General features: G+C 37.0%; 1 protein-coding gene across 1 annotated transcript in view; it reads left to right on the top strand.

Moving 5' to 3' along the window:
• Nucleotides 1–9,592, top strand: part of Rnf145 (ring finger protein 145) — a 38,831-nt gene extending 29,239 nt beyond the window's left edge. The window contains exons 7-11 of the mRNA XM_026395377.2: nucleotides 71–211; nucleotides 2,594–2,776; nucleotides 4,378–4,525; nucleotides 5,466–5,822; nucleotides 8,005–9,592. Coding sequence (XP_026251162.1) covers nucleotides 71–211; nucleotides 2,594–2,776; nucleotides 4,378–4,525; nucleotides 5,466–5,822; nucleotides 8,005–8,370 — 1,195 coding nt within the window. The 3' untranslated portion in view covers nucleotides 8,371–9,592. The remainder of the gene's footprint in view (nucleotides 1–70; nucleotides 212–2,593; nucleotides 2,777–4,377; nucleotides 4,526–5,465; nucleotides 5,823–8,004) is intronic.
• The last annotated feature ends 8,489 nt before the right edge of the window (nucleotides 9,593–18,081 follow it).

The raw sequence follows: 18,081 nt of genomic DNA, 5'->3' as shown, positions 1-18,081 counted from the left end.
TTAAAGGCTGAAAATGTTTTTATTCCAAATAGAAAATTCATATCTGTTAATTTCTCTTGCTCTTTTCCAGCATTGCTGAATGCTGCAGCACTCCTTACTCTCTTTTGGGTTTAGTCTTCACGGTTTCTTTTGTTGCTTTGGGTGTTCTGACACTCTGCAAGTTTTACTTGCAGGGTTATCGAGCTTTCATGAATGACCCTGCCATGAATAGGTAAGTTCTTTTATTGAATGTGTCTAGCAACATAAGCCTGTAGATAGCTTTAAGAAGTAATGACGAATTGCTTTGGTTGATGGATTTTAGAGGAAATGGAATTTTGAGGAGGTTTTCTAGAAGTATGGAAACATTGAGATAAAAATACTATGAAAAAATAATTAAATTCCCATGTTAAAACGTATTTTGATTGTATGTATATTACAATGAATAACAATGACACTGTTCCTTTTCTAGATTGCTTTAAGATTTTTCAAAGCTTTTTTCCCTTTGGAAGTTTCAGTGTAGTCCTATTCAAATCTGATTCTATGTTTGATACATCCTTAAAATTTTTGTTGTTGTTGTTAGAACAAACAAAATTTGAATACTACTTTTTGCTGTTAAAAAAGTAAGATCAGGGGCTGGGGATGTGGCTCAAGCGGTAGCGCGCTCGCCTGGTATGCGTGCAACCCGGGTTCGATCCTCAGCACCACATACCAACAAAGATGTTGTGTCCGCCGAGAACTAAAAAATAAATATTAAAAAAAAAAAAAATTCTTTAAAAAAAAAAAAAAAGTAAGATCAGGTTTTGAGAAATCTGTTTGTAGAACTTCTTATGATTTCTGTTACCTTCATATACGAATGTAATGTTTTTCATTTTTATGAGTTTATAGAAACTCTTCTCAAAAGCCTTCATTTATTTATATAGCCTCTTCTTAAAATCTTTAAATATTTATTATCCATAATCCTCCTGCTTGTCCCAGCCAAGAACTTTTAAGATGGAAAAAAGGGGGTGGTTCCCGTAAAGGGAATAAGAAAAGAGAAATAATTCCTGTAAAAGTTTAGAAGATTTATATAATTTACAAGGTTTAAAATGCAAGGTGACTGCTCCTTTCCCCTGTTTGCTGTTTCCTTTCCACAAAGTTAACAGCTCTAGATGGTTATTTTAAAAATTTTTATATGGAAAAAAGTACATTTATATATATATATATATATATATATATATATATATATATATATATATATATATATATATTGTTTTTGGGGTTCATTGTCAACTCTTTTTTGTTGTTTTGCTGTTAGAAAATAATACTGCTTTAAGTATCTGTACATCTTTTCTCATTTAAAATCTTTAATTAGGAAAAATTTAAACTACTTGATAGTAGTAAAATTAACCCCACATGCTCATTGCCCATTTCTGTTCTCCTGCTCCTATCAGCTCCACCCACCCTGCCCCCAACCCCATGATTGTTTGGAGTAGTATCATTTTGTCCCTAAATATTTCAATATGTAAATCTTTTGAAAAGCATAATTGCAACAGAATAATAGCCCTAATAAAACAAATCCTTGCTATCAAATATCTATAGTTGTTCAAATTTTCCTAATTATTTTTTAACCCATTGTTTTACTCAACTCAGGATCCAAATAAGACTCCATATTGCAGTTTGTTTGATTGTCTATTAGGTCCCTGCTATCTCTCAATTCTCTCCCCACTCCACCTCTCATCATATGTTGAGGATACCAGGTGTTTGTCCTGCTGAGTGTTTCAGAGTCTGAATTTTGTTGAGTGCATCCCATGGTGTCATAGAACAAGTTCCCCTATTTACTGGATTTTCATTTATACATACATCTTAATTTTGTAGTATATCCATAGAGTAAAATTATATCAGTAAAATTATGTGTACATTTAAATTCATATAGCAGCTTTGCTCCAGGAAGATTTGGTGTCTGTCTCAACATTAGTGTGCTGAATTCCTCTCACATTTTTTGTTGATCCTTAGTGTCATCATAGTTTGAAATATTTGCTATGTGTAGTTTTAAAAACTGCACCTGTCCTTTAATCATTTCTCATTTATTTTTGAGAGGTCTTTATATATCAAGTCAATAGAATAAAAATTCTTATGACTTTATGTTATATTTTTCTGTATGAAAATTAAATTTCAAAAAGTATTTGTATTTATCTGGTTCTTATGGTCTTTTTAAAGAGATATTTCCCTCTGGAAGATTATGAAGAAATTTACTGATATTTTTTCTTTTATAATCAGGGTATGGTTCATGACAATTCATAGGTCTAATTGATAGTGGATATCGAGAGACAGAAAGAAATGATTTATTAACAAAGTCTGGATAGAAAAATTATTAGTGTTGCAAATTGTTCTTTTCCTTTCATGGTATGCTAAAATGGCAGGTGATCTGCTTTTGCACATGAAGGGGAGTACACACTAACATTTCACTTTCATGTTGTATGATATGAAGTTACTGTACATACCAGAAAGGGTTTTGGTCTGAATTTTCGGAATTTGATTTACAAACTGTGTAACAACACTTTTGAGTCTTTAGATTATTTTCTTTGGACTTAAATGAGATTCACATTATTTACTTCTCAAATGTCTGCTTTTTTAGGGGCATGACAGAAGGAGTGACACTGTTAATTCTGGCAGTGCAGACGGGGTTGATCGAACTCCAGGTGGTTCACCGGGCATTCCTGCTCAGTATTATCCTCTTCATTGTTGTAGCTTCTATCCTACAGTCTATGTTAGAGATTGCAGATCCTATTGTTTTGGCACTGGGAGCATCTAGAGATAAGTAAGTAATTTCCTAATATTCTTTGATTTAACTTAATTCTTATAGTATTCTTTCCATGAATTTGTTATCTACAGCCTTAGGGAATGTTAATGATGGACAGTAAAGATGGAAAACAAGTATGTAACCGGTATTTTAAAATTTATTTTTTTCCCTCAAGATTTCTGTAGTCAAAAAGTCTTACCAGAGACTATGAAATTACAAAAATTCAATACCTTTTATATTTGTCCAATTTTAAAGTTAAAAATAGAACATATTTAGTCCAGTAAATATAGTGATTATTATGTAATTTTGTTCTGTGAAATGTTATTAAAATAGGAAACAAAGCATTGTTTAAAAAAAAGCTGCAAGTGAAAAAGAGAAAAATAAAGGCTGTCAGATAATTGTAAAGATAGGTATTTATGGGATAAGAGCCTTTTAGAGAGTTGTTACTTACTGAGTTATAATGGAGATTCTTGACACCTATGGGACCAAATGAAATTAGTAGTTGGATTCATGTATATCTTGTATTACAAAAATTTTCATAAGGAATAAAACTCAAAACTATTAGTTCCTTAAAGATATAATTTTTGGTAGTTGTAATTTATGAAAGGAAATTATATAAGGAATTGCTTAAAATTCAGTGTCACTATTTTTTTCCCAGCATTCCAGCCACGTTTTAATAATTAGTTGATTATAGAAATATATCTGAAATTATTGCTTGGAGCAGGCAGTCTTTAGGGAGGTAGAGTTGTGACAATGGATTTCTAAAACATTGCAGTTTAGCATTTTAATTATAGTTCATCAGATTTATCTTTGTAGCCCCATAATGCATATTGCCAAATGTTCTGTAAAATTTTCTCAAATGGTAGAATGGCTGAAACAACCCATTTGAAAGCTCAGAGTTCTTGGATATATTTCAAATAATCTTAATCTTCATACTTAATAATATAGTTACTTGATATTTGTTTTTGAAGCTTAAGGTTTCTCCATAAAGCACTTAAGATGTTGAACTCAAGGATGAGCTCAGTTAAATAATCACTTAATAGCTTAATGAGTAGGGTCAGTTGTCATCTCTGGAAAATGAAGCTGATAGAATATTATAGGAAGCTTGGAAAAGAGAAAGGAAAAAATAACAACCCATAATTCCACTACAGTAAGAACCAGCACATCCATCTCTGGTCTTCCTAGGATGCTGAACTAGCCTCCCTGCTGGTAGCCTCTTCTAAAATAAAATGCAGAGGAATTGGGGGGGAAAGGAGCAAATTAAGAGGCTTATGAGAGCCTGGGGATACAAATTTGAGTTGTTTATGTGTTATTACTCAGGGCTGCCAGCATCCTTGGTCTGAGATGAGAGAGGCAGTCCTCTTGACTATGGGAGGGAAATAGGAATCAACAGCTAGGTTCTGTGCTTCTAACTATTGCCTACAGTCATAAGAGCATACAATCAACATCCACATACTAGTACTTTTTAAAACAAGGGAAAAGTTATGAGAAAAATGTAGCAAATGACTCAAGAATAACTAAAAAATAACATGCATAGTTCTGTGATTGCTGAAGAAGCTAAAGCAGTTGGTAAATGTGACCAGTGGCAGGTTCTAAGGAATAATGTTGTCTTTCTCCAGGAGTTTATGGAAGCACTTCCGTGCTGTAAGCCTTTGTTTATTTTTACTGGTATTCCCTGCATATATGGCTTACATGATTTGCCAGTTTTTCCACATGGATTTTTGGCTTCTTATCATCATTTCCAGTAGTATTCTCACGTCTCTTCAGGTAAGCCTAATATTAATTACTATATAATAATTGATTTTCTTATTTTTCCTCTCTGAAAACGAAGTAAACTTTTTCAAGATTAGTGACTTTAAATGGCTTATTCTGTGGTAACTTCCCACTCTCTTTACTACAGTGCATTACAGGTATTGAGCATGGGAGTTAGAAGGCAGTTTGTAACAATGCTAGATAGACCTGTCTATCTTGCTGTAGTTTTTATTAAGATGATTAATCCTTTCAGTTTCTCATTTTGAAAATGTTATGATACAGAGTTGTTACAGAAATCTGAAATAAATAATTATAAAATATTAAACTATTTTCGAGCTTGTTTGGAGTAGATTTTTTGAATTAGATACTTGAAATACCTGTAGTTTCATGACATATATAAATATACATAACACACGTATATATCACACACACAGATGCAATATATAGTTTATACACAAACACGCAAAACACAAACAGTATTGCTCTAGAAATCATAAGCTACTGTAACTTAAAGGTGGATCTTTGCTGCTAGCTCAGTGAGAAACAAAAGAGAATGTAATACTGGTGGTAAAGATTTATTCATTGTTCCTATAGAAGTTAAGGTTTTTTGAGTTTTTAGTAAGAGGAATGACTATAGAATGAGAAATCACTATAGAGGGGTTTTGAAGAGTTAGAGAAAACTGATTATTCATTGTTTTAGGAAAGATATGTATGAAGGTGTGGTTTTTTGTTATCTCATAGGTGGTTTACTAAGCTCATGCACATTTTAATTACACCAGTGCCTCCTTATATTTTTTTATATTATATTTATTTTAAAATATACATTATATTTATTTTTTCCCTGGATATGCCTCTTTAGATTTTAAGTATGGCATCCTAAAAGAACCAAGAATGTGTTAATATTTAAAGCTTATGAAAAAGCTTTAAAAAATATTCATATACATTTTTTTTCCAGGTTCTGGGAACACTTTTTATTTATGTCTTATTTATGGTTGAAGAATTCAGAAAAGAGCCAGTGGAAAACATGGATGATGTCATCTACTATGTGAATGGCACTTACCGCCTGCTGGAGTTTCTCGTGGCCCTCTGTGTGGTGGCCTATGGTGTCTCAGAGACCATCTTTGGAGAGTGGACTGTGATGGGCTCCATGATCATCTTCATCCATTCCTACTATAACGTGTGGCTTCGGGCCCAGCTAGGGTGGAAGAGCTTTCTTCTCCGCCGGGATGCTGTGAATAAGATTAAATCCTTACCCATTGCTACAAAAGAGCAGCTTGAGAAACACAATGATATTTGTGCCATCTGTTATCAGGTAACTCACTCAATAGACATCCACTCAGGTGGATCAGACAGTATACACCTTGGCACTGCAACCACATTAACCAAGTACAAGTTAAGTTTTCAGGTAGCATTAAATCCTGGGTTTTTAAAAAAATGTGCTTCTAAAATTATTAAAGATCTGATAAAATATTTCCATTTTATTTTAAAAGTAAGCTTTTAATTTAGTCCCTCCAGTTCTAATTATCGTTGTTTTCAACATTATTGCTCACCCATAAATAAAGGAAAAACAGGTCAGGTGTATTTTATATTTACTCCTGAATAAACATACACACACACACACATGCACGCACGTACGCATATGTACTACCAGATGTATACTATCCATCAGGAGTCAGCAGCTTCTGAAAAGTGGTGTGTCAAGATTCTGACTCAGTCCTTTACTATTCCTGATATGGGGGAAGAAGTGTTCATGGACTTACCATAGGTGGAGACTGTGCTCACCTGTGGGATATAGTATCAGGGAGTAGTGTTTGTGGGAGGTGGGGGATACGGTGGAGGTCACCTTGGTGAACCTCTGAAGCTGACCTGCCTGCTGTCTTTGGCACACACACTGTAGAGAGCTGATGATTGCCTTCAGTTACAAATTAAATATTCAAATCACCTTGGAAATTAAAAAAAAAAGGTGGGGGAGGCCTAGATTTAGTCACCAGTCACCAATGCTGGAGTGTGGATAAAAATTATGGTCAACAACAGAAACTACTCCACTTAAAATCACTCTTAACAGTGTGTCTGGTGGAATAAAACTGTAAATAGTGTTAGAATACACAGGAAATGTACTTTCTCCAGGGCTACTTTGATAAAGTAGGGTGGTCTTTGTTTTTGTGTGTTCTTAAAACTATCTAGAATAAGAATATTTTTCTCATAGTAAAATGTACCTATACCACTTTTTAAAAATGTGATTAAAACACTTTAGATACTAGCAAAACATTGTGTGCCAGGTGATGGTTGCATTTGAAGGAACCGAGTAATGTAGCTCCCTTCCCCCAGGTCTCTTTGCCATCGTTCTGTTTGTTGTTAAAGTGGTCTTCAGCTCTTTTGTGCCAGGTAACCTCATGCACTCAGAGCAGAGTACATTAGAAACAGATTCAGGGCACATCAGCTTCAGCAGCCAATGTCTGAATATTCCATCTGGGGATTCGAGAGTCCTCTTTTTGTATTCCTGTTGTCACATCACTTTTTTTGAGGTGCTAGAACTACCTGCTGATATCATGGAAAATAAGAGTAGAATTGCTTAGCTTCCCGGCTGGCTGCTTTTCTTTGGATGGCTTTCTGCTTAAAAGTTGACTCCCAGGTGTTCTTGGCAAGGAATTTCTGGGATGATCATTTCTTGTTTTGGGACTTCAAACAAAATCAATGCTTATTAACCAAGTGTATATCTGTACAATGTACTCAGGCTTCCCTCCCTATATACATCTTATGCAAGGAATATTCATGCAAAGTATGCCACTCCTTACTCCATTGGTTATCAAACGTGGGTACGTAAAAGTCTTGTGGAAGGCTTATTGTAACTATAGCTTTGTGAATCACATCTTCAAATATCCTGATTCAGTGGGTCTGGGACAGCCCTAGAATATGTTGATAGCAAGTGGCTCTAATGCAAGTTGAGGAACACTGGCTTATACAGACCAAACCTTGAAAACTGGGTCAAATAAAATTGCCACTTCCTTGCCAATACTCTGGTGTTATGTGGCTGATTTTTGTCTCTCCTTGCAAATAATCTCATCCTGGAGTAGTCTGTTCAGCTGTGTAGCAGCATAACTGTGGTAAAAGTCCTGTTCTCATCAGATTTTTCTGAGGTTATAATTATACTTGTGTCACACCAATGGCTCAAGTAATCATACTGCTACAGTTGTTTAACTCTTGCATTTCATATTTAGGCACACCTATTTTGAAGGTAGTTTCTTCCTCGTTTTTGTTTTTTCTGTTTTTCTTTTTTTAAAAATTACTTAGCCAGTAGTTCTTATGTTTATAAGGGGGGTCTCTGATAGCAATAGCATTTTTACTAAAATAAAATGAAGCTTTTTTTCTAAGATCTGTATTAGAAATTTTCTATTTGTGTTATGAAGAAATATTGGAGCCAGAACTCTTGTGGGTAGCATCAGAGAGTTTGGATGCTAGACATTTATGAGCTACCTTTTCGGCCCCTCTTTTAGGACATGAAATCTGCTGTGATCACGCCTTGCAGTCATTTCTTCCACGCAGGCTGTCTTAAGAAATGGCTGTATGTCCAGGAGACCTGCCCTCTCTGCCACTGCCACCTCAAAAACTCCCCTCAGCTTCCTGGATCAGGGACAGAGCTGGCTGCACAGCCTCATGCTGGAGCTGAGCAAAATGTCATGCTTCAGGAAGGTACTGAGCCTGCAGACCATGAGCATCCTCCAGGAACCACGATACAGGAAGGTTCTGGGGACAGTAGTGAGTTCATCACCAGAAGATCAGATAGCCAGGAAGGGTCTGTTGACCCCAGAGAGTGTCCTCAGAGTGTGAAAGATGAAGCACATCCCAGCGAGTCAACCTAGAGGAAAGAAAGTGGGTGTTCTGCTTTGGTACTCTGGAGAAGTTGGCTCAAGATGAACTTCGTACTTGGATCTAAGAAGTGAATATATGAAATGATCAGGCAGGAAACTGACATTCCAAGGATCTACACCAGGAAGCACTCTCAGTGGAGACCCCTGCTTTCATCCCCTTGAATGCAATGTATGCTAATCAAAATGTATTTATATGTTCTATATTGATGTTTTGTAGAGGTTTGCCAAGAAAATTCAACCTCAGCATCTTCAGGAATGGCCCCTAATATGAGGGATTAAATGAAATTGATTTGAGTATTTGAAGGGGGCTAAGGAAAAGTGGATAAAGAGCACGAGGTCCGCATGGGAAGAAGCAGGCAGAAGTGGAGTTTCCCAGGGATGGGATCATTCATGTTGCGAAGTATGAGTGGTGACCTTTTCTCCACCCCCTTTTCCCTCAATTGATTGGAACTCAGTCAGGGGATTATTTAGTTTTGTACAGCACTGCAATTAAATCAAAGATGTAGAAGCATTGATTGTATTCAAAGATTGAAGCACGCTCTTATTTCAGTTGTGCTTTAGGGAAGGGGGTGGGTGGGTGTTGGGCCTTGCGGGTGCATTACGTAATCTGAGACTCTTGAACTTCATGATGGAGTCTTCATTATTTTGATGTATATGGAACTTTTGTTAATATATTGTATACTTTGTTGGCTGTGTGAAGTAAACTGAAACTCTAATGAACACTTTGGAGTCCGCTTTAGTGAAGGAAACCAAAGTGGGAGGGGCTTTAGGGCACTGATAAAGGCCCCGAGTGTACTTCTCAATCCTGTGTAATGTTTAATTCTTGCAATTGAATTAAAGCAGTGTTAAAATTATGGCAATATTTGCACTTTGGGAATGAGTACTTAACTGTATGATCACACTCTGCAAATGCCACTTTTAAAGCTGTTAATAGATTTTGCACCTTTTCTTTGACAAGGATGTGTCATATTTAAATTTTTACATTCATCATGGCTACAGGTAGAACTGGGGAGGGGGGAATGTAATTTTTTATGGGAATTTTGATATGAAAAGAAACTAGTCATTTATTTATACAATAGGCTTGGCTCAAAAAGTGTTTTTCAGACTCGGTATTCCTAATGTGGGATGTGACTTTATTTTTTTTTAGTAGCAAATTTGGAAGTAGACTGACAGACATAGCTGAATGTCTTAATAAATTTAAATTTGAAGATAACCATGTTTTGTCCTGGGGATTTATTATTGCTGTAAAGTGTTTTATTGAAATTCTGTTCCCAGGAGGTTCTGATTTTATCTAGCTGGACTGTGTGTGTGTGTGAGAGAGAGAGAGAGAGAGAGAGAGAGAGAGAGAAGGACAAGTTCATTGATACCTTGTATACTAATGGCAGCAAACAGCTCTGCATCAGAAACATCTGGGGAAGATTTTTTTTTAATTATATATTTCTGATCCCTGCTTCAAACCTCTTGAATCAGTCATTTGAGGTGCCTGGAGTTCTTTGCAGGTGCTTCTGTCTGGCCAGCCTAGCACCAGCACGATATTACATTTAGAAAAGCAGTGTCTAGACTGGAATTAATTTCTCCTCAGGTATAGCTGGCAGTTTTTCCATCTTTTTGGAGAACGACGTTAGGCAGAAAATAAAGCAGATGGCTCCCTCTAGTGGTAATGAAGCTAACCGGACACCTAGCACTGTGATTTGAAAACCAATTTTCAATTTTTGTGTGAAAGATGCATGTTCAAATATTAGAAATTTTGGTGCCCTGTTTGATGGAATAAAATGACAGATAAAGTTGAGGTCATTTATGACATACTGAACTTGGGTTGCCATGTAGCATGAACATCTGTGTAAGATTTTGTTTTAAGTCTTTGTGATCAAAAGGGTCTCATTTAGTCATAAGGAAAAGTACTCAAATATTTTAATACAAGAAGAGACTGGCTTGGGATCAGTTTTGCATTATAACAGTTTTTCCTCCTCATAACTAGTAGACCCCTGCTGTGTATACCAGGTCAGATTAGCCTGTCAGCAACCTATTGGATATGTATTTATAACTGTATCCTTTTGCTTCAGTCAGGAGACTTATATGGTGTTAGAGTTAAAAACAAAAACAAAATCAACAAATAAGCCTTGAAAATTACAGTGGCTTTAAAACAACAAAGGTTTGTCTTGGATATGTACACTACTTGTGTCCAGTTGCAAGGATACTCTGGTGCAGATGTTCAGGGATGTAGGCTGGTGGCCTGGCCACTCTTGAACCTTCCTGATGGTATATCAGTAGGAGAGAACCCAAAAGCTGTACAAAGACAGTCTCCTAGGCATGGACACTGTCCCTTCTACTCACCATCCCTTGCCTGGAACTGCTGCTGGCCACAACAGGGTACAGAGTTTGTCTTCCATGCCTGAAAAGAGAACAGTGGAGCAACATTTAATTTTACACATTACTCAAAATTTGGGGATACAGCTGTGGATGGTTCTGCCTATACGAGATGGCAACTTCTGACTTGACTTGTTCCTTGTTCTGGTACACTGGCATGATAGAGTTGTATGATGCCATCCTTATTTCACATTCTCTTCTAGTCATATTTTAATAGTTTCCAACTCATGGCATATATTTTTAGTTAGGAAGAAGGCATGAAAGAAAAAGAACCCAAGAGAAAGAAAATTTCCCTTTAATTATGCTTGATCAAATTGAGAAAATGATCAAATTCCTCCTTTGCAGACCATGTAATGTTTTTTACTGTTTTTTAGATGATGCACACCTTACTTTCACTTGTGCTCAGTATTTTCTTCAGACTTTAATAAAAGGTTTATCATGTTAATGAACTTTTATCTCAGTACTGAGCAATCTAAACCCTCACAATAGTTAATATAGTGCCTCTTTGTGTTGGCTTTCAGTTTATAAAACGTTCTAGCCAGGTGCAATGGCACATACCTATATTCCCAGCTACTCAGGAGGCAGAGGTGGGAGGATCACAAATTTGAGGCCAGCCTGGGCAACTTAATGAGCCCCTATCAAAGTAAAAAGGACTGGAGATGTAGGTCGGTAGAGAGAGTGCTCACTTTGCATGCACAAGGCCTAGATTCAATCCTAGTACAGCAAACAAAAGCGACGACAATTGTTCTAATAATCCCAATCATGCCATCTGCAAAATATGTCTCCAGACGTCTGATTTTCAAACTTACATTGAAAATCCTCCCTGAAGCCCCTCAGTAGGTTTTGGCTGTTTCTTCTTAAATGTCTTATGAGCACTTCCCATCAGAAGTACTCTGCTTTTAATGTCTTGAAGTATATCAAGTTGTGGATTTAATTGGTTAATTAAGAAGGAGAAAATCTTGTCATTTCCAAGTTTAAAAGGAAGGGTTTTGTCTATGGCTATGATAATTAAACAAGCACCTTCAAAGAAATTTAAATATTAATAAGTTATATGTCAAGTTGGGGGGCTTTTAAATACATTTTACACTTCCATGCTGCGTTTTGTTTTTCCAGTTTTGGAACTCTGGCAAGGTAAAGTAGTAATTATAATAAGATTTTGATTATTTAAAAAATTTATGTAGGTTCTGTATGGAGCCATGTTCTGCCTCATTTTAGGCCAGAGCAATGAAGTTGACTGACCACGAACTGAACCTCTGAAGCTGGGAGCCAAAATAAACTATTTCCTCTAAATTATTGTCTTCAGGCATTTTGGTCACAGTAATGGAAAACTGATATCTTTATACTTAATTTTTTTTTTAAATTTTAAAACACTGCTTATTATTTAGAAAATAAAGTATTAGTGAAGAATATAAATCACTCCAATCTCATTTTGGAATTTGTCCAAGTTTGTGTTTATATTTGATGCTAGCAGATGCCCTCCTCCCCCCAGTTACAAGTGCACCTCCCCACCAGCAACACTATCATGTTTCTTTGAAACTCTCCTGCCTAAATTCAAATACATCCAAACAATTTGGTAATTCATCATTACAGCACACCTGTTTCTGTCACCTTTGGAGATAAAGATGGTACAGCTTTAAAACAGAGAGTTACATTTTGTAAGGTACTTGGTTAGAAAGTAATCATAAATACTTGAAGCTTCAAATAAAAAAATTCATAAATACTCAAGAGTATTCAATAAAATGCCTTTTTTTCTTTCCTGCAATGGATTTTGCATTTGGTTGCACTATGTGGACAAGTTTCAGAGTAAAGACAGGCTTTTGCCAGGGAAGACAGCAGATCCTGCTCAGCACCACACACCTAGACTCTTTCCTTGCCCTTACTGACACCGATGTTGGTGATTCTTTTTTTTTTTTCCCCCTAATCTATTTTGTGTCAATCTTGGCTGTTGGGCCCTTTTTCTTTCAATTATCAGTAGATAAAAGCAACTCCCTTCTTTTCTATTGTCTTATATGTTCAGAGGTAAGAAAAGATGGCTCTGACTAGCTGGAAATATTTTCTTGGGAATGCAGAAGAAATTCCAAGCCAGTTCTAGACGAAATATTCGATTACTTTCCAAATGAGAACTTGCCGGCCTGAAGACCTCTCTGGCATAGAGCCTGCAAACTTCCTTTGATTATTCCTTATCAGTCCCTTCATTTTCAGGAAGCAGAGAGAGGGTGAGGAGATGGGGTCAGGGACAAGAAATTGCCTTCAAGATCACAACCCCAGTGACCTACTTCCTCCTATGAGGCCCCACCTCCTGAAGTTTCTATTGTCTCTCAATATCCCATTTTGAATTCATCAGTGGGTTAATCCACTGATGAGGTCAGAGCACTCACGATTCAGTCATCTTCCAGAGGCCTGACCTCTGAATTCTGCTGCTTTGTGGACTAAGCCTTCAACACATGAACCTTTGGGGAACATTTCAGCTCTAACCCGTAACAGGACCTTCAGGTGAAATCTGATGAATTTTGCTGTGCTTTATTGTTTGGGCTGCTCTGTGATGCATTTTCACATGATGTTTTAAAAAATATTTGAATTAGTTGTCCATCATCAGGAAATTGCAAGATCATGTATTGTGCAAACTCAATTTCTATCTTACTGTGAAAGAAGTAAGGGTTGGCTGCACAGGTTACTCATTCCTGCCGGCCACAGCTGGTAGAGGCTGAGGTGGGCTGGGATTCTGATTCACCCACCTCCCCTCCCCACTGCTACTGCAATAGAAAGCTTGATAGTTATCATCAAGCTCTTCTGATTGCACTGAAGATACTATGAATGAGCACAGGGCAGTTTTGCATCTCCTTTAATCACATTCAAATCCCTTAGGAGGAGGTATATAGTACAAATGTTTCATAATGATCAAAGTGAAAAATGTAGGATTTAAAAACCAGAAGTAATATGGAAAAATTTGATGTTCATATATGAAAGTTCAGAATCTGTATATTTTCATTTTTCTTTATTACAGTAATTCAGTTAAAAAGAAAAACAGTAACCAAGCCTTTCATTTTAACAGCCAGTCATTACTCTATACCTGTGAGGGGACTGGTTTCAGGACACTCCGCAGATCCCCAGATCTTCAGAAGCTCATGGTATATAACCCATGCACAACCTCCAATTATCATCTCTAGATTACTTATGCTACTTAATAAAATATAAATAACATACTGTATTGTTTAGGATAGAATGAGAAGAAAAAAGTCCAGGCTCAATATAGATACCATTTTTCTTTTTGAATACTTTCAATTAGTTGGTTGAAACCACAGATGTGGAGCCAACAAACATGGAGGTCTCTCTGTATTTTCAGTTTGGGTCTATGCTTTAACTTTGCAGGATACAATATCACCAAGTTGTTCCATGGCCCTAGACCAGAGTTTCTCAGTCTTTCTTGGGTGTTGGAAGCATGTTGAGATGGATGCTTGGGCTCAACCCCATAATTCTGACTCTCTAGGGTTGGAGCCTGAGCCTCTGTTATCGTTCTACAACATTTTCAGGTGATTCTGATCCTGTGGAGATCTGAGAGCCTTTGATCTACAGCAAATATTCCTGTCGTTTTAGTGAGCTTCAAACAATTTTTTATGTGCTACCAAATATTAAATTTAGCTAAGGTTTGATTCCCCACTGTATTCTCACTGCCCAGCACAGGGCAGGAGCTCTGAAAATGACGACTGTTGGAACTACTGCTTTCATGGAATATTTTTCTTCAAGAAGAAATGCACACAGGTGTCAGGAGCCATTTACAGGCTGCATGTGGGCCACAGGGCATGAGCCTAGTGGATAGGAACATCTGGTGTCTGGGAACTTCCTGTGGACATTTCCTCTGTATAAGATTCCCCCCTACACATTGTGAACCTCTCTTCTGCTCTGCCATGTCCCACACAGCACCTGAAATGGGTGTAACCTGCCAAGATGCCAATCAACCTGCTGACTGTAAGATATCAAAAAGCAAAAATCTACCCTGGAAATGTTATCCCTGCCTTTGATGTACCCCCTTAAACCACTGGAGCCATTTTTCCTTGTCTAGTTCTAGCTCTTGTGTGGACTGGATCTATCAGGGGCTCAACTTTTGTCTTTTGTTCTTCACTAATTATTTTAGACTTAAGTTCTCAGGTGGCTTACACATTCCTCAGCAGGAAGAAGAACCTCCCCCCGCCCCAATGAGAAACTGACCATCTATTCCTATATACAATTATGAATGCCTCTGAGGAACATTTGTGGTTAAGGATTTCTGCAAAAACACGCACTGTCTCTGCGATGAAGCAGCAGTCTGGCCAGCATGCAGTGCAGGTTTGGCTCAGTCTACAAATCATTTGCTTGATTGATCACCCAAAAAGGCCTAAAGCTATTTATATTTAAAGATAAACAGTTGTCAATCCTCCCATCCCCCTAAGCATATAGGAAAAAAAAAGAGCAATACAATTTTGGAAATAGGCCAGCCTTCAGAGATCCAGATCAGTGGTCTATCTGACAAGAGAGCCACATTATCAACTTGTCCAAGGCCACACAATTAAAAGCCAAACAGTGCCCAAACCTCCTGAATTCTAACTCAGGTCTCTTTCTGTTATCACAAGTCCCCTCAGGAAAGGCCCAAGCCTCCATATGTATTATGTTGATATATATATATATATATATATATATATATATATATGTGATATCAATGAGATATCACCTCACATTGGTTAGGGTGGCCATTGTTGAAAAAACAGCAGATAACCAGTGTTGGTGTGGAGGTGGAGAAAAGGGAATTTCTATATACTGTTGCAAATTAGAATAGTCACTAGATAACTCAATACCAAGTTTCTTTAAGAGAATTTAAAGTGTTTTATAATTATACAAATATAAAAGTATAAATTTTTATAAATATAAACATATAATTATATAACCCCACAATGTCAATTCTTGGCATATATATGAGTAATTGAAATCAATATGTCAAAGGAATATCTGAACTATCATGTTCATTGCAATGTTTATCACAATAACCATGCCATGGAATAAAGAAAATATTGCATATATACACAGAAAAATACTATTCAACCTTAAAAATAAAAAAGAAAATCCTGTCATTTGTAACAACATGGATGAACCTGGGAAACAGTATGTGAAATGAAATAAGCCCAGCACAGAAAGACACATCCCTATTCTGATTTATAGATGGAGTCTAGCAAATTAAGCTCGTACAAAGACAGAATAAGGTGACAGAGGGTAGGGGTGTGAGAACTGGAGAGGTGTTGACCTAAAGACACAGGACAAATTGCAGTTAGAAAGGAGGATCAAGTTCAAAAGATCTGTTTATGACGTGGTGACTGTAGCTAATAACAATGTATTGTATACTTGAAAATTGACAAGATAGTACTGTTTAAATATTTTCACTAAAATAATGATAAATATTTGAGCTAGTAGGTATGTTAATTACCTTAGTTCAGTTATACCACAGTGTATGCATCTATCAAAATATGTTGGATACCATAAACACACATAGTTTTTTATCTATCAATTTAAAAAATAAAAATCTACAAACAACAACAACAAAAAAATAAAGTTCTTTCTACTCTACTATGCTGCCTACTTGGCACACAGTAGGTGCTCATAAGGGTTTGACTCTTATATAAACACTGAAACAAATTGTACCATCTACATCATGCAACTTCTGTATAGAACCAAGGATGGATTAAAAAAGAAAGATGGTTCTATTGTATACAAATCTCAACCACTTATTTCCCCATTCATAAAAGGATTCTGGTAATTAAGCAGAATATAAAACATGAAGACAGCATTAGCTGCCCATTCTCCATCCCTCTTCTTCTTTAAACATTAAATCTCCATCTCCTATACATACAATAAATGCATATCATGGATTTGCCAACAGAGTCCAATTTTGATAATATTTGAATGAGGGAATATTCAATTTATATGATTTAATTTCATATGCCCATATAATTTATCTATGAACAAATTAGAGAAAAATTGTTTTGGAAAGCATCTAAGCTTGCTGTATATTTCTTTTTCCTGGTGCTGGAGATGGAACCCAGGGTTTTGCATGTGCTAGGCAAGCACTCTACCATTGATCTGAACTTCTAGACTCAGCTTGCTGGACCTTTAAGAAAACCATCACCTTTTTCTGAAATTGCTCCAACATATTGAGCATAAGAGGGACTCAGGGTCTCATCCTTGGAAGCCCATCACCTCTTTATAGTGTGCTCCCTATCCATAGTTTTCCTTCATCAGATGCATGATAAGCTCATTACCAGTGGAGGTACAGAGAAAAATCAGCATCTTTCCCCAGGAGAGCTCACCCTGAAGGGGACAGAAGAGATGTGTTCAAGGAGAGCTACACTGCAAGGTGAACAGGAGCCATGCTCCAAGAGGCTTAGCTCTGGTCAAAGCAACCCACTCCTCAGAGCCCTCCCAGGGCTCCCTGTTGCCAAAACTCCTCAGCACTGATTTAGCTGTGAGTTCAGGATTTGGGTCCTTCCATATGTTTGGACCTACTCTCTGATTGTGCCCAACAGCTTTTAGTTCTCCAGTGGGCCACAGGCAAATACTGACCTTGGGTTTGTGCACAGCCTACTCCCTATATGTGATCTACCTCCTCTCTCCTAGCATATCTCTTAACCAGTATATCTCCACTGGAGAGGACTGATCCCCTGACATGCCCAGGGTGAGGAACAGGATCCTGTTAAGTATACAGGGTGTCTGTTACTTAGTTTTAACTGTCATGCGGGTGCTTCATCTTGTGCCATCTTAACATTCACCACAAAGTGTTGCCATTATTTCCTTGCAGATAGCTGCAGTTCATCTTGTAAACCCTATGAGAGCTGGAGCTACATCCTCACTATTCTTTATGATGGTGATGATGAATATATGCTAAGCTAAATCCCTAGTCCCATTATTAGTGATTGAGTCCCTAGTGTCCAGCACAATGTCAGGCATATAGGAGGTGCTTAACAAACAATACTTGAGTGAATGAATGACGGATGGATGAATAAAAAAGGAAAAAATGGCCATTTAGTGTATGCTAGAAACAGTACATGTCATCAGAAGACCATGTCTCTACCTGTAATTTCCCTGATCCAGAGTTGCCTGAACTCTATCTTTCTCTTCAACTTATACTCCTGAGATTGGGAACAATGTCAGAACAACACATATCCAGGTTTCTAACTCTGGGTACAGACTGGGAACTCCAAACACCTCAAACCAAGCAGGTCAGTACCAGGCACATAGGAGAGCGGGTGAATGAATGATACTTCTTTCCTCCATAAAATCAGCTTATATTTTCCATAGGTAGTCAGTAGAGAT

The sequence above is a fragment of the Urocitellus parryii genome, chromosome 1, assembly GCF_045843805.1.
Source record: "Urocitellus parryii isolate mUroPar1 chromosome 1, mUroPar1.hap1, whole genome shotgun sequence".
Lineage (NCBI taxonomy): Eukaryota > Metazoa > Chordata > Mammalia > Rodentia > Sciuridae > Urocitellus > Urocitellus parryii.
The sequence above is the reverse complement of the archived record's forward strand: the minus strand, read 5'-3'. Positions and strand labels throughout refer to the sequence as shown.